Source organism: Lethenteron reissneri, unplaced genomic scaffold, assembly GCF_015708825.2.
Source record: "Lethenteron reissneri isolate LAM-NWPU_2019-01 unplaced genomic scaffold, ASM1570882v1 scaffold_1640, whole genome shotgun sequence".
NCBI classification, from domain to species: domain Eukaryota; kingdom Metazoa; phylum Chordata; class Hyperoartia; order Petromyzontiformes; family Petromyzontidae; genus Lethenteron; species Lethenteron reissneri.
This window is the reverse complement of record NW_026891378.1, coordinates 2011849-2035538: the sequence shown is the minus strand read 5'-3', so window position 1 is coordinate 2035538 and position 23690 is coordinate 2011849. Positions and strand designations below refer to the sequence as shown.

General features: G+C 51.2%; 1 protein-coding gene across 1 annotated transcript; it reads right to left on the bottom strand.

Moving 5' to 3' along the window:
• Nucleotides 1-7276: 7276 nt before the first annotated feature.
• LOC133339047 (tripartite motif-containing protein 14-like) lies at nucleotides 7277-23335 on the bottom strand. The gene is made up of 6 exons (XM_061547170.1): nucleotides 22547-23335; nucleotides 21172-21267; nucleotides 17067-17300; nucleotides 15899-15975; nucleotides 8766-8860; nucleotides 7277-7827 (listed from the first exon to the last, which is right to left on the bottom strand). Exons 1-6 carry the CDS (start codon nucleotides 23105-23107, stop codon nucleotides 7277-7279), a joined length of 1614 nt encoding a protein of 537 aa, XP_061403154.1. The 5' UTR covers nucleotides 23108-23335.
• Nucleotides 23336-23690: the final 355 nt, after the last annotated feature.

Below are 23690 nucleotides of genomic sequence, written 5' to 3'. Positions count from 1 at the left end.
TTTTTACACACCGCACCAGGTTCTGATTTGAGTCCGAGTCGACCTAGGGGAGGCACAGGACCCGGTTCTGATATCACTCGCCACTGATGTTGGCCGTGAGCCGCGACGCAGCGTGTGCAACCGCTCCCCACACTTAACACTTACAAACTACAACCAATCACAGTGTGGGTCTGTATGGCATCTGTGGGTCTGTGTGGGTTACTATGGGACTCTGGGTCTCTATGGTTCTGTAGGTGTCTGCGAGTCTATATGGGTCTCTGTGGGTCTAAGTATGGGTCTCAATAGGTCTATTGATGGATCTGTGGGTCTCTATGGGACTCTGAGTAAAGGTCTATGTATGAGTCTGTATGGGTCTCTGTGTGGGTTTGTAAGCACCAGAATCTGTATTTATACTGCAGGAGGAATGCGAAAAGCTCTGAAGCTCTTTCATCACAGGTGTCCAGTTGGGGGCCACTGGGGTCAGAACGTTACAACAACAAGCACACAACACGCACACAGGACACGACGGGAGGGGCAGCGTACAGAAGTAAACAAATCACTCAACACATTCCTCCTGCGGAGGGAGCTGGTAGGAACGTTGGTTTGCTCGGTCAATGGCCAGGGTCAACGGCGGCGTGGTGTATTCCGCAAATATTCCCGACTGTGAGGGCGGGCACAAGCCGGCGTGAGTAGGTTAAACGTTGAGTTTTATAAGGGCACCACGGGGTGACCAGCCCCTCCCCACCCAGCCCCTCCCCACCCAGCTCCTCCCCATCCAGCCCCACCCCACCCTCCCCACCCAGCCCCTCCCAACCCTCCCCACCCAGCCCCTCCCACCCCCCACCCAGCCCTCCCTGCACGACGGACACAATAATCCCCTGTGGGCTGGTGTAACCAGGTTCCTACCAGTAACAGATTGTCTATAAACAGCAGCGAGCCGCTTAAACACCCCCACCTCTCACCACCACCAACTCGTCGTCGCGACTTAAAGACACAAATCTAAACAGGAGTAGATATTAAATGAAACGTTATACTGGTAGGAACGAAGTGGACCAGCCACCAATAGATTATATCGTCCGTCCGTTTGTCCGTTTGTCCGTCCGTCCGTCCGTCCGTCCGTGTAGCAACATCGCCCCCTACTGCAAACACTTGGCATGACCCTACAAAAACCGAGACCTAGGCCTGAAACTCTCCCTTCGTATCGTACCCCCGCGTGTGTGAAAGGGACTTAATGTTTAACAATGTAACATTCCCTGATGTTTTTAAATAGCAACATTTACATTTAAAGCTTTTACATAAATAATTAAAACATTTATATTAACAATTAACTCACGGCGGCCTAAGGCCTACAGCTAGGCCTAAAGCCTAGACCTAGGCCTCAAACTCTCCCTTCGTATCGTACCCCCGCGTGTGTGAAAGGTGGTTAATGTTTAACAATGTTACATTCCCTGATGTTTTTTAATAGCAACATTTACATTTAAAGCTTTTACATAAATTATTAAAAATTTATATTAACAATTAACTCACGGCGGCCTAAGGCCTACAGCTAGGCCTAAGCCTAGACCTAGGCCTCAAACTCTCCCTTCGTATCGTACCCCCGCGTGTGTGAAAGGTGGTTAATGTTTAACAATGTTACTTTCCCTGATGTTTTTAAATAGCAACATTTACATTTAAAGCTTTTACATAAATAATTAAAACATTTATATTAACAATTAACTCATGGCGGCCTAAGGCCTACAGCTAGGCCTAAAGCCTAGACCTAGGCCTCAAACTCTCCCTTCGTATCGTACCCCGGCGTGTGTGAAAGGGAGTTAATGTTTCACATTGTTACATTCCCTGATGTTTTTTAATAGAAACATTTACATTTAAAGCTTTAACATTAAAAACAACTCCCTAACCCCCCTTCGTCGGCGGCTCTCCAGCCGAGCCAGGCCTGGGAATCTCTCCCCCGCTTGGGGTGTATTGGGCGGGGCTACAGCGGCAGGGGGCGGGGCTACGCGGGGCTGGGCGGGGCAACAGCGGCAGGGGGCGTGGGCACGAGGTGGAGGGCGGGGCTACGCGGGGTTGGGGCGGGGTTACGGCGGTAAGGGGCGGGGCAACGAGCTGGGGGCGGGGACACCGAGATGGGGCGGGGCCATGGGTGGCCGGGGTGGGGTTACGCGGGTGGAGGGCGGGGCCACGGGGCATCCACTTATTGGCGGCCATTTGTTGCCATTTCATTTTATTATAGCCATTCAATTGTTAGGTCCTACCAGCCCACCCCACAGGGTCCTGTTTAAAGTTGTTTTTAATTTCACTCCCCACCGCCGCCGACCGCGCGTGACCGGCATCGGCCTAGGCCGGCCTACCGAGCACCTCGCACCTCGGCCGGTACGGATTCTATCCGAGGGGCGGTGTCTCTCGCGGCCTCGCCTCAGCGGGTGGTTTAAACGCCTCGGCCTTTTGGCGGCGGGGGGGGCTTCTGTCTGTCGCTCTCTCTCGGGGGGGGGGGGGGGGAGGAAGACAAAGACGGCTGGGAGGGGGGTGAGGGGGGGGGGACTCACGGCGACGAGGATTCGCCGGAAGCGAGGCGACTTCGTCAACAATGGGGAGAGGGGTACTCAAAACGAATCGATTCCGATTCCTCTAAAGACGTCGATGTGTTGGGGGGCGGGTGGTTTTTGTCGATTTCTGGATCGAATTCGGAATCGCGATTCGATTTCACGTTAAGTTGAATACGATTCTAACACGATCCGAGGCGAGGTTCATGTTTTTGTGGATCGATTCAACAACTAGAATCAGAATCTTTGTTTAGACTGCAGGAGTCTAGTTGGGGTCACGGGGTCAGCGAGTTACTGCGTCACTGTAGTGTATAGTGTAGTGTATAGTGTAGTGTATAGTGTAATGTGTAGTGTATAGTAGTGTATAGTGTAGTGTATAGTAGTGTATAGTGTAGTGTATAGTAGTGTATAGTGTGTAGTGTAGTGTATAGTGTAGTGTATAGTGTAGTGTATAGTAGTGTATTGTAGTGTACAGTAGTGTATAGTGTAGTGTATAGTGCAGTGTATAGTGTAGTGTATAGTGTAGTGTATAGTGTAGTGTATAGTAGTATATAGTGTAGTGTATAGTGTATTAGTGTATAGTGTAGTGTATAGTAGTGTATAGTGTAGTGTATAGTGCAGTGTATAGTGTAGTGTATAGTAGTGTAGTGTATAGTGTAGTGTATAGTGTAGTGTATAGTAGTATATAGTGTAGTGTATAGAGTTGTGTGCAGTGTATAGTGTAGTGTATAGTGTAGTGTATAGTAGTATATAGTGTAGTGTATAGTGTAGTGTATAGCAGTGTATAGTGTAGTGTAGAGTGGAGTGGAGTGTATAGTAGTGTATAGCAGTGTATAGTGTAGTGTATAGTGTAGTGTATAGTGTAGTGTATAGTAGTCTACAGTAGTGTATAGTGTAGTGTATAGTGTAGTGTATAGTAGTATATAGTGTAGTGTATAGAGTTGTGTGTAGTGTATAGTGTAGTGTATAGTGTAGTGTATAGTAGTATATAGTGTAGTGTATAGTGTAGTGTATAGCAGTGAATAGTGTAGTGTAGAGTGGAGTGGAGTGTATAGTAGTGTATAGCAGTGTATAGTGTAGTGTATAGTGTAGTGTATAGTAGTCTACAGTAGTGTATAGTGTAGTGTATAGTGTAGTGTATAGTAGTGTATTGTAGTGTATAGTGTAGTGTATAGTAGTGTATAGTGTAGTGTATAGTAGTGTATTGTAGTGTATAGTGTAGTGTATAGTAGTGTATAGTTTAGTGTATAGTAATGTATAGTGTAGTGTATAGTGTAGTGTATAGTGTAGTGTATAGTGTAGAGTATAGTAGTGTAGTGTATTGTGTCACATGATACAACACCTACAGCAAACAAAGTGTCAATCACCACCAGAGACTAGAGGGTGAATGGAGGAAGACCCCAGGCCTCTTTGCTCTTGAACTCCAGCCAGCAGGGAACGAGAGCGGTACCCAGAAACCGGCCACGTTTCCAGCTTGGACACCCGGTGGGGAGCGGGGAAGGGGCAGTGGAGCACAAGGAGGCTGCCTCTGACACCTCCCTATGGTAGAAAGGAGCCAGGAGGCGCCGGCTCGCTTCCTCTCCTCCTCCGACGACGGTGTCAGGCTGGCGGTTGAGCTCGAGTGGCCTGCTGAGGTGCCATCTGTTGAGGAAGTACTGAAGGCGATCCAGAGTCTGAGACCAGGAAAGGCACCAGGCAGAGATGATCTCCCAACCGAAATGCTGAGGGAGGGTGGTGTTTGTGCACAGCCTGCCCTACATGACATAACAATAGTCTGGAACACTGGACGGGTTCCACAGGATTGGAAGGATACCCTGGTGGTCCCCCTCTTTAAGAAGGGGGACCGCACAAACTGTAACAACTACAGGGGCATCTCACTACTTAGTGTGTCGGGAAAGGTCCTGGCAAGGATGATTCAAAATCGCCTTGCTAGGCACGCACTTTCTAGGCAGGAAAGGGCGGTCCTGCACATGCCATATTTTCTGTCCGTCTGCTACAGCAGAGGTGTAGGAAATTCCAACAAGACCTAAAACTCTGCTTTATTGACCTGGTCAAGGCCTATGATACCATCAGTAGGCCTGGGCTCTGGGCTGTTCTTCGTGCTTTCGGAGTCCCTGACCCTCTGCTCATGATCATTAAGGACCTTCATGATGGTGAGCGGGCCCGGGAAAACTACGTGGCCGGGAGTCAGAGCCATTTCCTGTACACCTTGGGATGCGACAGGGATGTCCTCTTGCTCCCACATTATTTAACATCTATTTTGACCACGTAGTTCGTGAAGGCTTCAATTGATGTACCGGAGGAATTTCCATCTGGTCCAGATATAATGGGAGGCTGATCGATGCCCGGGTGCGGTCAAGGGATGACTCCCTATTACTCAACCATGTTACGTATGCCAATGATCTGGTGAATGCTGCTCACTCAGAGGAGGAGTAGGAGGTGCTACTGCTGAACCTGGAACTTGCCACCGGGAGTTGGGGCCTTACCATCAGCCCCACCAAAAATAAGCACCTGCCTGGGTCTTTTGGACCATCGGACACTCAACCCCCACAACTCCCAATTAGTGATGGGGCAGTTGTGGAGAGAGTGTAGAGTTTCCTATACCTGGGTAGTGTGCTCATGACCGGCTCCGGTTTAACAGCAGAGGTCTCACTCCGAATCAGTCAAGCGGCATTATCTTTTCATTGGTTGCGTAACGCTGTGTGGGAGCTAACTTCAGTTTAGTTCATTGATTAGGTATAGCCCTGTGAGCCATTCGGCTCTTGAATCGGGTGCAACCGCAACAAACAAAAACATGAACAAGAAACATCAGAAAGTGATTACGTGCAACAGAAAAATCCAGGAAAAAACAGCAAAGTCTTCCAGATAAAGCACCGTATATCAATGCTGTGTGTAAACATCCCAGTGGGATGCAAGTCAAACAATAAGAACCATAACACAATTTAGATTATCAGTCTAACTCTGTACTACAACAAACAAATATGGCTAAACCAGAACCTTTTCGAAATCACCAAAATAAAGCTACAAAAACAATGTAACAGTGATCATAGGAACTGTGATAAAAATGTAACAATAAACGATACACATAACATGTACGAGCAAACTTTGCAACCATAGCTGGCTGCATGAGTCACTGCATAACAGCAGGAGTATCGGTAGGAATATCAAAATGTTTCAATGTATCTTTAAAGATTAGCACACTATAATCAAAACACAAGATGTTACTTTGCAGCGGTCATCCGGAGCGATACATTTGATTTCAGGCCACTGAATAGCAGTGGCAGCAAGGGTTGTACAACTCCTCTAGAGCAGTTTTGAGTGAAGATCTCATAGGTAGTGATTCAAGTTGCAGTTTATTGGCAATAGCATTCCAGACCCTGGGGGCTTAAATAGCAAAGGCCCTTGCTCCAGTATTTGTACGGCAATAGGGAATGTGAAGCTTGTAAATGAGCGAAGACCTTAGGTCAAATTTGTTCTTTGAAACAGAGAGGAGATCCAGCAGGTAGTCTGTGGATTTTTTGTCGTCATACGCATCATGAGATGCGGCGTCTTTTCATAGACAAGCAGTACATTGCACACCATTGGGTGGCAAAAACGTCGTCTTCCTCATGCTCACATTTCCCTGATGATGCATATTACGACCAACGAAGGTGGCGTCTCTCGCTCCGCACGAAGCTTCAGGTCTTCTCGGCCACAGTCATTCCCTCCCTTCTCTACGCTTGCGAAACGTGGACCCCCCTAATGGAGCATCTTCGCCAATTGTAAATATTTAGGCTGGCCTGCCTACGATCCATCCTGGGTTTAACCAGGCTGGATTGTGTGAGGAGCTCACAAATCCTTGAAAGATCTGGACAAGGCCCCATCGTTGAGCTCCTACGGCAGGCAAGGCTGCGTTGGCTGGGCCATGTAGACCGCCTGCCCAGCCACCGCATGCCTAAACAGCTTTTGTTCGGCCGGATCGAGGGGGCTAAACGGGTGCGGCACGGGCTAGAGAAGAGATGGAGTGATGTGGTACAGGAGGATGTGGAACTGAGTGGACTTGCCGATGACTGGAACCAGCGGTGTCAAGATCGGCCTCTGTGGAGGAGGATCGTGAAGGACGCTACTAGGCAGTTGGAGGCAGTCGTCCTCCAACAACAATGGAGGGCGGAGGAGTGACGCTCACAACAACAAGCGGAGCGCCGGGTGGCTAATGCACAGCAAGTTGGCACAGTAGGGGGCGCAGGTGGTGCATCAGCCAGTCGTCTCAGTCAGTCGACCCGTGGCATCTGGGTCTGCGCCATGACCTCCTGCCAGCGGGCGTTCGACACTTCACGTGGCCTCAAGGTGCACATGGCTTGGCACAAGCGTCGTGCTGACGTCACCGCCACTTAGTGGCGAATGGCGGTTGTTGTTGTTGATAGTGATGATGATGGGGTAATGATGATGTTGGTGATGGTGACGATGTTGCTGATGGTGAATCGCAGGAATGAGGAGGCGTGGTGAGGTGAGCGCGCACTGCAGGCAAAGGAGCGGACACACAAACCTGCGATTTGAACTGCATCGGCAACATTGCTCACGCACGCCAACCTGAACCTCACTCTCCCCCCTCACCCTACCCCTCCATGCTCACCTCTCCCTTCCCTCAATTTTCACCTCACCCTCCCCTCACCCTCACCTAACCTCACCCTCCGTTCCACCTTCCCCTCACCCTCACTTTGCCCTCTCCTCACCATCTCCCTCTCCACCGTTTATTGGGGTTCTATCTCTCCTCATCCTCAGGATGCACGACTCAGATCCACGATCTTCAATCGATCATTCAAACACCTCACCCACATCGCAGGGTAGAGAGGCTGCAAGAATCTCTGCCGAACCTCGTGGATCACCTCCATGGAGTCGGCGCGGTAAAACGCCAGGAGCCCCCCCTCCCAGTGCAGGTGAAGCCCGATTCTGCGGGGGGAGGGGGCCCCCCTCACCGACAGTGCAGTCTTCACTCCACCATGAAACACTGAGAAGTTGTCATCATATTTCTGTAAACACCAGGACGCGTCGCTCTCTCCCAGCAACTGTGCAGCATTACCCCCTTTCCGTGGGATTGTCCCGTACGTGACTCCAACCCGCCAATACCGCACGTCCTCCACGTCCACCTCCCAGTAGTGGTGGCCCGACGAGAAGCTCTCACAGCACAGGGTTTGTGCACAGCCATCAAACCGGTGTGGGTGATCGGGGCGACCCTGGGAGGCACAGACCCCTGTCATCGTCCTGAGATCCGAGGAGATCTGGAGTTTGTTATGAGCTGAGTTTGTGTCCAGAGTCGGTGAGCGTCCGTCTGTGACAACAGCGATGCCAACATTACTACAGAACACCGTCATCACCATAATCCACCATCAACATTTCCATCACTATCACCAAAATCACAACACGACCAGCATCATCATATCCATCACAACGACCATCAACACCATCATCACCACCATCACTACCATGACCACCATAATTAATATCATCACCACGACCATCAGCACCATCAGCAATTCCATCACAACCACCACCACCTATAATATAACCAATGTCACCATTACCATCACGACCATCACTAGCATCACGACCAACACCATCACCAATGCTATCACCATTCCCATCACTCACATCACTAACAGCATCATTACAACCATCCTCATCACGACCACTATCACCATCATTATGACCATTACTAACATCAGGAACTAATGAGGTAAAAACTGCCGAGCAGAGGCCCAGGACTGGATCAGATATCACCTGCCACTGATGTTAGCCATGTCGGGAAATCAAGCCCTGGTAAATGGGTTCGTAGTGCGGTGTGCTCAACACTATGCCACCGCTCCCCCCCATGCATAAATGCAGACACATTCACAGGCACACACTCCATCTCAACATCACAATTAACCCTGTACTGGAATGGGACAAGTGCTGTCCGTGAGCGTCTATGAAGGCTGGCATGGCACAAGCTCGAACACTTTTGTCTCCCTAGTGGCGATTTTGTTTACACACCGCATCAGTTTCCAGGATGTAAACAAAGACATCCCCCGTGTATCCTTTACAGACTGTTGGGTAAAATCAGCAACGTTGAAGGCTGGGATGACACACGAGGGGGTGGATGGCCAGCACTACACCTGGCCGCCTTTGTCTCCCTAATGGTGATTATTTGAGGCTCAGTCGACCTCGTGCACACACATTTTTTGTTGTCAAGTTGGCCCCATCACCCATGATTCACACTGAAGAACTTACACAGGAGTTTGACTGAAGTTGTCTCCAGGACTTGAAGCGAGGCAATGTCCTCTTGGCTGGGAGCTGATGTTGGAGCTGCTGTAGCCCTCCCTGTCCTGTGAAAGCAGAGCAGACATGGCCACTGTCTCACATAGAGCATCGTCACTCACAGGATCATCACAGCTCAATCACATAGACGCATCACAGTGTAACAGGTTCCGGAGACACTTGTAGAGGTAACTTCTTTATTACAATCCAACAGCACTCCAACAGTCCAACAGTCCTGATACTCTGTGACAACTCCCAGGTACACAGCCTAGGTACACAGCCTAGATATACTACTCTGGCTATGCTCTGGAACTCGCCCTCACAAGGTCGTAGAGTCGGGAGTTCCAGAGTCCCACCACTGGCTCTCACAGCATCCCAGGGTCCTCAGATGGCTGGTCTTGGGTCTTGGGTCTTGAGCTACGACTGGCCCTGATCGTCCAGGGAGCTCCCCTTTTATGCCTAGTCCCCAACGAGGGGTGGGGCCGTGTGCGCCCCCAGATATCCCACAGAGCACACACAGCCCCCCCCCCCCCCGTTGGTGGTGCCAAGCGGCTTAAGCGCCTGGGCCACCCGCGAACCCAACGCCTGGCGCCAAGAGGCTTAAGCGTCTGACCCGCCTGGGAACCCATCGCCTGGCGCCAAGAGGCTTAAGCGCCTGGCCCGCCCAGGGTCCCAGAGCCCCCAGCAGCCCCTCCCTTCTTATGTCACTACATTACCCACCTCTACGTAGCCTCCAGCCGACCCGGCTGTCAAAAAAAAGACAATTGTACAATAAATTCTTTGTTAACCATCAGAATGAGTGTGTGACAAATCAAGAAAAAAAAATGAGAAGAAAGCGCCTCTCCCCCTCCTGTGGTCACGCGTATAAAAAAAAACTCCAGGCCACTGATGCAGAACAACACTGTATAAACACATATATGCAGGATGAACGCACGCCTCAATCGCCCACTATACATGATGGCAAGGTGAGTGGCGTCGCTATGGGACGAGAGTTCGTGGGCGGGGGTCATGAAAATCGTTTGAGTTTGGAGCGAGTCCGAGTGGCAGGTCCATCAGTCGCGATGGAGGCGGGAGGGGACCGACGACCCGCTGTTGCGCTTGTGTCCTGGGTCGCTGATCCCGCGGGCAAGCTTGTTCCCGCTGGGTCGGCCGTGGCAGGTTTCATTCCCAAAGCACCCGAGGGCGGGACAGCGGGACCTGCCCGAGAGTTAGAAGCAGCATCATCGCGGCGCAGCTCGTCAGACATGTCGCGCTCTCGGCCCCGGAGAAGTGAAGGAGGTGTGTAGGGTTGAATGTAAGGTTTTAGACGTGACGGGTGCACGAACCAACATCGCTTGCCATGCTGGATCCTGACACACTGCGGGCGGAGAACGCGAATAATAACAACCGGGCCTCTCCAAGGCTTAAGCAGTTTTGAGGAAGTAGCCAATGGTACCTGTGGGCAGTGGAGCCAGGCGCGGTCCCCTTTTACCCAAACGTGGCGGGACGTGCGGAGATTCCGCAACCGCTCGTTGGCAAGCTGACGGGCTTCTGAGTTATTTTGAGCAGCCTCCCGGGCATCCACGATACGACGCACATTAGCACGGATGTGGTCGGCAATCTTAGCCTTAGGTGCGGGCTGTTTAATGTGCAATTGTACGTCGATTGGGGGGCAAACCTCCCTACCATACATAAGATAGAATGGCGAGTACCACGTGGCAGCATGGGGCGCCATTCTATAGGCGGCCAAGACACCAGGTATGTGGAGATCCCAATCAGTCTGTGACTCAGACACCTGGTGGCTTAGCATGGAGGTAAGTGTCCTATGTAATCGCTCGACCATACCGTCAGTCTGGGGATGATATGGCGAGGTGCGAATTTTGTGTGTCCCGAGCAGGTTGCACACATCCCGCAACAGGGTGGAAGAGAAATTTTTCCCTTGGTCGGTCAGCAGGCGTTCGGGAGCACCCTTATCCAGGACGTAGCCCTGGAAAAAGGCCTCCGTTATGGCTGCTGCAGACTGGTTGGGGAGTGGCCAGGCCATGGCCCATCGGGTAAAATATTCGACCCCAACCAAAAGGTACTTACTACCCCGAGGAGTAGCGGGAAACGGACCCAAAATATCCAATACGACGATTTCATTGACCCGGGAAACCTTAATGGATTGGAGCGGCGGGCAGGACGGCCTAGCAGGTGGTTTTCGCCGTGCACATTCTGTGCAACCTTGCACAAGGTCAGCCACATCGTTTGCCATGCCCGGCCAGAAAAATTCCAATTGGATTTTAGCTAGTGTTTTCTGAACACCCAAGTGCAAGAGGCGATTGTGGGTTTCCCACACAAGTCGCCCCCGCAGGGAGGTGGGCACCACCAACGTGTGGGATTGGGACCCCCCATCCCAATGCATGAGGACGCCTTCCCGGATGACATATGATACGGGGCCCCCCTGCCCCCTGTGACCCTCGGCATCCCTAGCGCGGCGTCTCAATTTGAGGAGGGAGACGTCTTCCATCTGAAGACGTCCCCAGTCGTCCAACCCGAGGCCCAGCAATGCGTCCTGCGGAACTTGCGTGGAGGGAGCCCCGTGGTCCCCGACCCCATCCCCGGCCGCGGCCGCAAGGGATGGGAGCGGTACCCCGTCAGGCTGCCTACAATGCCCCGCACCCAAAAAACAAGCACAGCGCCCATTGTTCGGCAGTCGCGACAACCCGTCGGCGTTCCCGTGTTGAATCCCCTTGCGGTAAATGACAGTGAATGCAAAGTCCTGGAGGATCTCGAGCCAACGCGAGAGCTGTCCAGATGGTTGGTCCACTCGCAAGGCGTATTGTAGCGCCGCGTGGTCGGAGCGTACTGTGAAATGCCTGCCATACACGTATGGTCTGTACTGCTTTATGAAAAAAACGATAGCAAGCAATTCGCAGCGTGTCACGCAGTAACGTTGCTCCGCGGGCGACAGCACCCTGCTGCCATAGGCGACGACGCGCTCCACTCCATTGACAATTTGCGACAGCACCCCTCCAATTCCGGTGTTGCTGGCGTCTGTATCCAGAATGAACGGAGTGGTAAAATCTGGATAAGACAGGGTAGGAGCATCGACCAGTGCTTTTCGGACGGCATTGAACGATGCCTGTTCTAACTCTCCCCAACGGAATTTTACCCCTTTGGCCGTTAATGCGTGGAGGGGCTTCGCGATGGATGCGAATCCTGCAACAAATCGTCGATAATATGAGGCGAAGCCGATAAAACTCCGCACCTCCCCAACAGAGGTAGGAGTTGGCCATGAGCGCACGCAATTTGTCTTTTCGGGGTCCGTGACAATTCCCGAGCGGCTGACAATATGGCTCAAGTAACGAACCGAATCCCTCATGAGGTGGCACTTTTGCGGTTTGAATTTGAGGTTAGCCGCCCGCATTTTAAGGAAAACTGCCTTCAATCGCGTGAGGTGTTCATCAAAAGTTTTGCTGAACATGATTACATCGTCGAGGTAGATTAGGCAAGAATCCCACTGGAGCCCAGCGAGGACCAGCTCCATCAGGTGCTGGAACGTTGCCGGGGCAGAGTGAAGACCCATGGGAAGTCTGTTGAATTGGAACAGTCCCTGCGGCGTGCGAAAGGCCGTCTTTGGTTTGGATGCGTCATCAAGGGGTAGCTGCCAAAACCCCGAGAGGAGATCCAAGGTGGAGAAGTAGTGCGCACCTGCTAAGGCATCGAGCGACTCGTCCATCCTGGGAAGCGGGTAGGCGTCGGCCACAGAAATCTTATTAAGTTTCCTGAAGTCAACACAAAAGCAGAGGCTCCCGTCGTGCTTCTTAACAAGAACGATCGGCGCCCCCCATGGGCTATTTGATGGCGTAATGACATCGGCCGCCAACATATCGTTGACGGCCACCCGTACATGTTCCTTTTCGGCCGGGCTCAACCGGAATGAGTTTTGACGAATTGGAGCGGCATCACCCGTGTCGATGTGGTGGCTTAGCAATTTAGAGCAGCCAATGTCGAATTTGCTTTGACTGAAAACGTCGGCGAAATCGCTCAGCAGCGTGCGTAATTTAGCATGCTGTAATGGTGACAAATCGGCAGAAGTGGAGCAAAGCGCGTCGAGCCATCGTGTGTCAGGACCTGGCTTGGCAACGGAAGAAGACTCGCCCCCTACGTGACCCACGATCACATCTTCTGACGGGGCTGGCGTCGTGTGAGCAAGCACCATTCCCTGACAGATAACGGCCGTTTCCAATCCCACGTTAAGGACCTGGATAAAGGGGTCGTATCGCTTCGCAGGAGGTCCGACACCCGCTCAGCTGAACGCGAAGGCCCGATCACAGCACCCCCCATGAACGCGTCGTAGTCAAGGGGTTCACAAAACCGGAGAGGAACTAACATCTGAGAGCCGGGAGGAATGTGAATTGTGCAGGCCGCCAACGCCTGCACCGTCGTAGATGCGGAGTGTAACCGAGTGGGTGTGGGCAGGAAGGCCATGCGTCGGCCGGAGGGGAGCTCAATACACCCTTTGTTAATGAGAATTTTAATGGGCATCTTCCCCAAGAAATCTGTTCCGAGGAGGCACGGAACGGCGAGGGTTGATAAGACCAAAATGGGCCCAACTAATTGGACGTCAGCAATGCGGATCTGAGCATTGATCCGTCCGGTGATGCCCAACAAACCCCCATTTGCGGCATGGCATGGCACATCAACTGGCTGCAAGGGACGGCATGTATCGGGCAGAATGTTATAAATTATGTCTGAAATGATGGTCGCCGACGCACCCGTATCGATCAACATACGAACATCAATGCCCTCGATGGAACCCACTACGGCAGAGGACCCTGCCGCCGCGGCAACGACCCTATGGGCCAACTCGGACCATTGACCTGGTCCGAGCGCCCGGTTGTTCAATGATGGGCCCGAATCCCCCTCCTCCAAAGCATGACCCCCCTGTGGGGTGTGAGGGTGCGTGCTTGTTGTAAGTGGGGGCCGAGAGTGCGAGGTGTCGTTACTCGCCTGGGTATGCCGAGGATACGGTGGTGGGCGAGGCGCCGGAGGTCCTGAGGTCCGGCGTCGGGGGACCCGGCAACCGGACGCCACTGGGCCCCGAAGGCCACAGTTGTGGCAGATGATGGACGCCCCATCCTGGCGCGAGGTTGGCCGGTTCCGCTGGTGGTGATCTCGCTGGGATCGCCAGTTGGACGATCCGCGACTTTCTGTTGCCGCGAAGGCCTGATGAGGCCCCGAATGCATGTCATAGGCTTGTGCATCAGGTGGGCCTGCGCAGGCGGCGATGGTCGTGTCCTCATTGCAATGTAGGTGTGCTTGGATGCACCTGGCAGCACGTAACGACGTGAAGTCGTCGTCGGCTGTCGGCATGGCAACTCGAAGCTGGCGGGCCAAGCTCATGAGCTTCTGCAGCACGAGCGACTCCACAGCGTCTTCATCCATGCGAGGGTAGGCAACCCGCGCCATGGCCAGCAGCGCGCTGCGGTACCCCATCGCCGACTCGAAGGCCTTCTTCCTCCTCGCATCGAAGCGGTGACGTGCTTCGGACGGGGGTCCATAAATCAGCCGCATCTGATGAAGGGCATCCGTGAACATGGCACGTTTCGCTCATGGCACCGCAAGAAGTGCTGCGAGGGCGTCGTCGTCGAGCATGGCCGGGAGGCCCTGGAACGCTTCATACTCCGACCAGCCGGACGTCTCTATAAGAGAGACGAACCGGCGTTCGAACGCTGCCCACTCACCCCCCTCTGAAGAAAATGCCTTGAGGTCCGGCAGGCGTTGCTGGACGTGAGCCCCACGCTCGTTGCCTGGCAACCCGGCTGAAGCTGGCTTCGCGTTCGCAGCGCTGTCACTCGGCGGTGAGGGACGCAGCGCTGATGACGCGGCGTTGTTTGTTTTGACCATCGCTCCCAGCGGTCATTGCTCCCCCGGCAGAAGTGACGACACAGCCGGATGTATTTGCGGCGGGAACGGCTGACATACTTGTGTTGGAGGCGGCGGAATGGCGCGGCCGCTGCACCGCCTCTCTCCCTCCTGTCTCCGCCTGTGAGCGACGCATGTCGTCCAGGATGGAGACGGTGGCGTGGAGCAGCTCAGTGAGGCGAAGCAGCGTTTCCTCCATTGCTGCTCCCGACGCTGGAGGAGGATCGGCAGGTGTGGTGGACGGCTGCTCAGCCGGCGGTGCGGCGTCGTTGTCGGCCCGAGTTGGCTGCCCCGTCGCCGCTTGCTCCTCGACATCGCCGTCAGGACTGAAGGTATGTGGCTTACTTCCTGTTTCCATGGCCACTTCTGACGCCAAATGTAACAGGTTCCGGAGACACTTGTAGAGGTAACTTCTTTATTACAATCCAACAGCACTCCAACAGTCCAACAGTCCTGATACTCTGTAACAACTCCCAGGTACACAGCCTAGGTACACAGCCTAGATACACTACTCTGGCTATGCTCTGGAACTCGCCCTCACAAGGTCGTAGAGTCGGGAGTTCCAGAGTCCCACCACTGGCTCTCACAGCGTCCCAGGGTCCTCAGATGGCTGGTCTTGGGTCTTGGGTCTTGAGCTACGACTGGCCCTGATCGTCCAGGGAGCTCCCCTTTTATGCCTAGTCCCCAACGAGGGGTGGGGCCGTGTGCGCCTCCAGATATCCCACAGAGCACACACAGCCCCCCCCCCCCCCGTTGGTGGCGCCAAGCGGCTTAAGCACCTGGGCCACCCGCGAACCCAACGCCTGGCGCCAAGAGGCTTAAGCGTCTGACCCGCCTGGGAACCCAGCGCCTGGCGCCAAGAGGCTTAAGCGCCTGGCCCGCCCAGGGTCCCAGAGCCCCCAGCAGCCCCTCCCTTCTTATGTCACTACAACAGCATCATAACGCGTGGGATCATCACTGCTCCACACAGGCACTCATCAAACAAAGCATCATCACTCATCTCACAATTACAGCATCACCACACAGAATTACTATAACCACACAGTATCAACACACAGCATAAACGCACACAGCATCATCACACACATCATCAACACACAGCATCAACACACAGCATCACCACACAGCATCACCACACAGCTTCACACAGCATCACCACACACAGCATCAACATCACACGGCATCACCACACACAGCCAATGTCTCACTGCCCGCACCCCATACTCAGTCCCATGTCATGTGTTGAGTCGTGAGTGAAAGTCGTCTTTTTCCTGCGCTTCTGCTCCAGGTGCCCCTGTGGGAGAGAGAGATGAATTACTGTGACTCTACCTCCAATCCCTTGTGATCAGTGGAGTTCTCACTGCAACACCGTGGAATGTAAACCCCAAAGTCTTGGCTTATGACCCCATGATCGCCAACACTAACTTACGGGGCAAATATTTCAGAGACCGGTTAAAAGTCAACTATAAACAAATGAAATCTTTCCACATAAGTCCCACGGAGCAATAGAGCTCTTTTTCAGAAGCGACCTGGCCACAAATGATAGCTCAACGAAGTGGTTCATCTCGTGGAAATACTGCAGGACGCGGAGAAAAATCCATGCGACCATGGAGAGAGACTTGAAATCTCAAAATATATAGGGATGTCAGGTCTGGGATCAAATCCACGACCTCCGGTATACCAGGCGATGTAGTTAGCATCTCGCCACCCGCATGAGAACCAACACTGATTTGCAAGACTAATATTTTAGAGTGAGACCGGTTGATATTGATCTGTGTTGAGAAGAACTTAGGACTGGTAATTTCTGGTGTTACAAATGCACATGGTGCAGGTCTTGCAGAAGTGGTGGTAAACACACAAGGATATGAATAACAAGCGCATGAGACCGTATTTATTTTAGCCGCACGAATATGAACACTGAAGGTCGCGCATCCAAGAAGAGGTCCACAAAGTAAGAAGCAGAGATGACATTGGCTCGTGAGCAGGCGCTGGTGGATTGTTGCATCGCAGCATCATGAGATGTGGCAATGGCATGGGGAGGACTTCATCAATAAGTGGATAGAGCATGGCTTATGATAATCATGAATACCGTGCACATTGTTGTTGTAGGGTTTATTTAAAAAGTGCAAATCCAATAACATTTAGTTTATATTCACAATAAAACAAACTTAATGGGAATTTGTTAAAGGACGGGAGAGAGAATTCATTTAACTGAGAAAATATGAGCTGGGCTTCCAAATGGCAGTCACTGCAGCTGCGATGCGAGTCCATGAGTGGAGCTGTGTTCTCAAGTCCAGTGGATGTGAGCTCATTCAGGAGCCTCCTTCTGCTGCTGCTGGTGAGAGGGCTCTGTGCCAATAGCGACACTGGAGACTCATCGCTCACCTGCAGGAACGCGAGCGAGTCCCTCTCCTGCACTAGGGCCTGCAGGCGAGTGGCTGCTGCCTGGAGCTCGCTGATCTCGCGTTGGTAGTGAGCGATCTTCTTCTCGATCTGGGACAGCTGGTCGCGCCCTTTCTGCTCCGCTTGTTCTAAAGCCGCCTTTTCCTCTGCATCCAACGCTGCTCTCGCGCGGGCGAATCTGCCAGAGATTGAGGCCTTTTCATCTGTCAAGGATCCCTGCAAAGAGAAAGAAATGCCACTTCTGTTCATTAAATGTCTGGTTCTTTGTGAAATGACATTCAGGTCGGTGTCACCCGAGTGCAACTCCAAGGTGTCCAGACAGTGATACGAGTCTGTAGCTCTGAGGCCTCCTTCTACCTCTGATAACGCCACTGTGCATTTTCACTTCCACACGATTCGCCATAACCGGTGGGGGCTGTGAGGCAATTAAATAATCAAATACCATTATGAGTACATTTAGCGTCTGTGCCATTCCCATTGCACAAGGCTATCAGGACAGTGCTTTGTTTACCTTCACATGAAGCGAAGGGAAATCTGTAATTTGCCTATAACAAGTAGAGCCCTAATGAAATGGGAAGTTAGGCCAATTCCTCTTTAAATTAATGTATTGAATGTGACAGAAAACGAGATGTATGGATGAAGAGAACGGATCATGAAAACACTTGCTATATTTCGATTTAAAGCTTTCGTGACTGCAGGGATTCATCTTCTTGGTTCTTTCGGTAAAGTCACGTAGAAGGGAAATAATAAAATAATAAACATAAAACATAATAAAATGCAATTCTCACGACGTTTCTGCCACAACGCAAGCAGCCGTCCTCAGGTGAAGAACAGGTCTGTTGGAAAGACTGCGTCTGAATGAGCACCAACTTGGCAGCGTATATTTAAGCTGGGTTTAGAGGAGGAAGGGCGCCTTGACAAAGGAATTTGCATATCAAGAGGAATTTAGCATGTTTATGGAAAATGCAGATATGGGATTAGTCACTACTTGTGGAATGCGTGGGAGGTGGGGGGGGGTCTCAAAGTCATTTTATGCCAGTGCATTATGTAGTATTAGCAGCAACAAAGGCAGTAAGTAGCAGTAATAATGGGAAGGAATTTTTAATAGTAAGGCGCTGCAGCAGCCAGACCACCACGTAAAAAAATAAAATATAAACTACATCAGTATCATCAGTATACTAAATATACTCTCCAATATGATGAGCTACGAACAGTAAGACATACATTACAATTCTATGTCGCAAAAAATATAATATGCCTCCAGCTAAACTTTTCCTTACATCACACAGATCTAATGTTGGGTTTGCCATAGACCAACCCAACATTAAATTATATACTGCATTACTATACAGTCAATGCCAGTGAGTGGACTGTGGTCTGAAAGTCACCGTAAACGTGAACACAATCAGTTAAGATCCGAAATGGTTGAGTTCACTGGCAATGTGTTCCTGGTCGGAGATGCTTTGGGCTCTATAGTGTAGAGTCTTGATGAGGGAATTCTTCTTCAGGGACACATTGCCAGTGAACTCAAGCACGTACGCCAAGCTCTTAAGGCTAATGGTTACTCCGACTACACAATCCGCAAAGCCATCACTCCAACTATCAAGAAGGATCCTGTTGAGGAGCCATTCAAAACCATCACCTTACCCTACATTGCGGGGGTCACAAAAAAGATCTCCAAAATCCTGAATAAACACAAGATCCAGGTCCGATTCAACACAGTACATAAATTCCGTGATCTGGTCCCGTCTGTAAAAGATGTGGTTTCCGACATACAGTACCCTGGCGCCTACAAACTAAGTTCCCTCTGTGGTAGCAGTTACATTGGAGAAACCAAACGACATGTCTCGGACGGCATCCGTGAACATAAAGCAGACTTGAAACACGGTAGGACAAACACCTCAGCCGTGGCAGATCACTGTTACAATTCTGTGGGCTCACATGACATTGGCTTCTCCAAGACAGAGGTTCTCTGCAAGCCATCTGGCTACCATGAGAGATTCGTTCATTAGGCGATCCACATATACAAACACAAAGACAATTTTAGCCGAGAAGATGGATTCTGGCTCAGCAATCATTGGAAGGAAGTAATAAACCATTTCGGATCTTAACTTATTTTGTTCACGTTTACGGTGACTTTCAGACCGCAGTCCACTCACTGGCATTGACTATATATCTTTTGTATTCTACGCAGGGAATGTAGTCTTTGCTCCGCTGCAAGTCTCCTATCACCACTCTCCCATTGACATATTTCGTTGCTTCCTCTTAGTACCTTTCACGTGACGGTCAATGGTATAGTGTATAGCAGATTGTATAATAATAAATAGTATAAAAGTGTAATGTTTAATATAACGTATAAGGTAATATATAGTATCCTAATTGTATAGTGAATATACAGCAGTGTGGTATACAGTAGGGTGGGTAGAATAATACATAGTGTAATATTAAAATGTATAGTCGAAGGTATAGGGTGGTGTATAGTAATGCAGTATATAATTTAATGTTGGGTTTGTCTATGGCAGTATATAGTACGGGGGTAGATCCGTGTGATGTAAGGAAAAAGTTTAGCTGGAGGCATATTATATTTTTTGCGACAAAGAATTGTAATGTATGACTTACTGTTAGTAGCTCAGCATATTGGAGAGTATATTTAGTATACTGATGATATTGATGTAGTTTATATTTTAGTTTTTTACGTGGTGGTCTGGCTGCTGCAGTGCCTTACTATTAAAAATTCCTTCCCTTTATTACTGCTACTTCCTCCCTTTGTTGCTGCTAATCCTACATAATGGACGGGCATAATTTAACTTTGAGACCCCCCCCCCCCCACCTCCCAAGCATTCCACAAGTAGTGACTAATCCCATATCTGCATTTTCCATAAATATGCTAAATTCCTCTTGATATGCAAATTCCCTTGTCAAGGCGCCCTTCCTCCTCGAAACCCAGTTTAAATATACGCTGCCAAACATGGTGGTGCTCATTCAGACGCTGTCTTTCCGACAGACCTGTTCTTTACCTGAGGACGGCTGCTTGCGTTGTGGCCGAAACGTCGTGAGAATTGTATTTTATAATGTTTTATTTTTATTATTTTATTATTTTCCTTTTACGTGACTTTACCGAAAGAACCAAGAAGACACTTGCTATACTTGTGTAGCGCTGTAAATGGGCTGTGTACTTAACTGCAGTAGCAGACAGGGCCCACCTGGGGCAGTAACTTGGAACGGCATGACAGTCGTTACAATCCCCAGCCCCAAAGCAGGGGGGGGGGGGCTGTGGGGTGTACTAGGATCCCCCGAGACCTCCCCTGGAACTCTCTGGAAGAGAGACGTGGCCAGGGGCGGATACATCTGGGGAGATGTATAAAAGCCGGACCTCTGGACGGGTCCAGGGCCAGTCTGAAGACCGAAGCCAGAAGACCAGCTAACATAGGACCCTGTGTCCCATAAACCCGCTGCCCTTGTAAGAGCTGGGACTCAGTGGGCCAGTGGTCGGGACCCGTACCTTGGCTGGGTTGGGTCAGTGTAGCCTCCCCTAGGTCAAGCTCGTAGCCCCAGTGATAGGGCACGCGAGCCCGGAGGCCGTACCTCCCCAGGAAGAAGGGTAAAGGGGCGCTGCCCCTTTGTGTGAGACTGCTATTGTTACCGTTGTAATAAACGCGTTGCCTCTACAAGTCGCCTCCACTCTCCGTGAATCCACTACACTTGCACCTGGTCACTCTAATGCCTGATTGGTTTCAATAAAATGGCATACAACAGTCTGTGTGTGATCTACAAACTCTGCCACCAGAGTATTGGATAATAGGTATGTAGCACCTCATCTGATCAATATAGATAACAGACGTTGAACTGGTAAGTTGTATGGAGATATGGGAATGTGTATTTCAACCAATGATTGAGTTTCTCAGTAGAGATGAAAACCACCTCTTTGCTCGTCCTGATTATTGAGGTGCATTGACCGTGTGTCTTGAGTCCCACGATGTGTTCGGAGCCAATTTGAAGTCCATGTGAAGGAATGGAGTTATCCTCCATCACAAACCCTACTCAGGGTGGAGTCACGGGGTCACAGAGTCCGGTCCACACGCGGTACCTGCACGTCCCTGCGAGCGGCCTCCATCTGCCTCACGGACTCCTCCGCCTCCCTCCTCTTTTCCTTCACCGCCCGCGTCTCCTCTCCCACTTGATTCTGTGAGAGACGTCACCAGGGGAGACTCCACTCACTCTCTGAGCGTCCCCTCTCACCCCCGCTCCACGCGAACCCCTCCACAGTGACAGGGGCAGTAGCCCCCGTGAATCGATCGAGGCTGGGTGAGCAAGCGCTGCAGGGAACTTATTTTTTGAGGAGCTCAAACGTGCGCAGGGCTACCTAAGTAGTGGGTGGGGCTACCTGAGCAGTGGGGGGGGGGGGGTTCCTAAGTTGTTGGTGGAGCTGCCTCAGCAGTGGGCAGAGCTACCTGTGTATTGTTTGGGGCTACCTGCGTAGTGGTTGGGGCTGCGTGAGTAGTGAGCGGTGCTGAGTAGTGGATGGAGCTACCTAAGCAGTGGGTGGGGCTACCTGCGTAGTGGGTGGGGCTACCTGCGTAGTGGTTGGGGCTGCGTGAGTAGTGAGCGGTGCTGAGTAGTGGATGGAGCTACCTAAGCAGTGGGTGGGGATACTTGAGCATGTGGAAGGGCTACCTGAGAAGTGGGTGGGGCTAACCAAGTGTTGGGTTGGGCTGCCTGAGTAGTGGGCGGTGCTGAGTAGTGGGTGGAGCTACCTGAGCAGTGGTTGGGGCTACCTGAGTAGTGGGCGGGGCTGAGTAGTGGGTGGACAGGGTGCCGGAGTGACGAGATGTTATCTGCCTTGCCTGCGATACAGGAGGTCGTTGGTTCGAACCGGACATTGATACCTGTATATATGCAGTTAGCATGTCTCTCTCCATGGTCGCATGGATTTTTCTCCGGGTCCTCCGGTTTTTCTGTCCACGTTTAGGAAGGTGCATTTAGAGTTATTGGCTGCTATACATTTAGACCTGATAAGTCACTTCGTTGAGCTGCCATTTGTAGCCAGGTTGCCTCTGAAAAAAAGCTACATAGCTCAGTGAGCTTCACTTGGTAAAATATAAAAAGTTTCTGCTCTTCTATACCATAAACCACTTTTTTGTTATACAAACCACAGTCTATGCACTCACGTAAATTTAAGAACACATTGTATGCATTACAGTTCTTCAGTAAAAAAGAAAATGCTAAGAGTACTTTTATAAATTTGCCAAACAACAGGATTGATAATAACTTGTGGTTGTATTATTTCTGCACTATGACAACCTCAGCAAACTTTAAAGTAAAACAAGCCTGTTAAAATGTGAAGAAACAATGGGCAGCTGATAGAGGAATGATATTTAGCTGGATGTTATTGTTTAGTTCGTGCTGGGAAATGATGACTTCATGCAGGAGGGGCTCCCGCTCACACTCGCAGACCGTCTCACCTCTTGTGTCTTGTGCTCATCCTCCAGCGTAGCCACATCGTGACCCTTGTGGTCTCCTGCGATGGTACAGGTTGTGCAGACTAAACTCTCGTCCTGTCGGCAGTAAAACTTGATCCTCTTTCTGTGATTCTTGCATTTACGTTCTTCAGGATTCGTGCCTGGAGCCACCAGAATGTGGTCCTTGAACTTCGAGTTCTCCTGATGAGGCTTTACATGAGTCACACAATATGACATATCACACCTGAGGCAGGTCTTCGAGGCAGCAGTCGTGCCATCGTTGCAGAAGTCACACAAGACCACGGTGGCCATTTTCTCTGCGGCACTGCGCTGCTCCACCAGGTTGGCGAGCGTGAAGTTCTTGCTCAGCTTGGGCTTCCGAGGGAAGGTCACTCGGCACTGGGGGCAGGAGAAGGACTTGGCCGAATCCCAGGCGCCCTCCACGCACTTGAGGCAGAACGAGTGGCCGCAGCTGAGCGTGCAGGGGCAGCGGAAGGCGTCCAGGCAAATGGGGCAGGTCAAGTCCCCTGGAGCCTCGCTACCACTGGGAGCCGCACTCGCCATGGCCCTGGGGCTCCACTCAGAGACGGACGCTGGTTGCAGATCAGGCAGTCACTGTAGCTCAGGCAGTCGCTGGCTGTAGCTCAGGCAGTATCTGGTTGTAGCTCAGGCAGTCTTTGTCTGTAGCTCAGTCAGTCTCTGTCTGTATCTCAGGCAGTCTCTGGTTGTAGCTCAGTCAGTCTCTGAGTGTAGCTCAGGCAGTCTCTGTATCTCAGGCAGTCGCTGTCTGTTTCTCAGGCTGTCGCTGGCTGCGTCTGAGATGCTAAACGAGGAACAAGCCACGTCAATAGGTGACAAGGAAGCAGGAAGTCTTTCAGTTTGATTTGCATATCACGAAGCGTGCCCTGGAATGTGTTGACGTGTGAGCGAGTACAGATGTCTCCACTCCAGGTGTGGCTTCAAAAAAAGACTAGGATTACATAATCTCAAATACTCTCTCCTCATCACAACTCAACCTCACCTCAACTCACCTCACCCCATCGTAACTCACCTCAACTCACCTCACCTCAACTCACCTCACTTCAACTCACCTCATCCCAACTTGCCTCACCTCAACTAACCTCACCCCAACTCACGTCACCTCAAC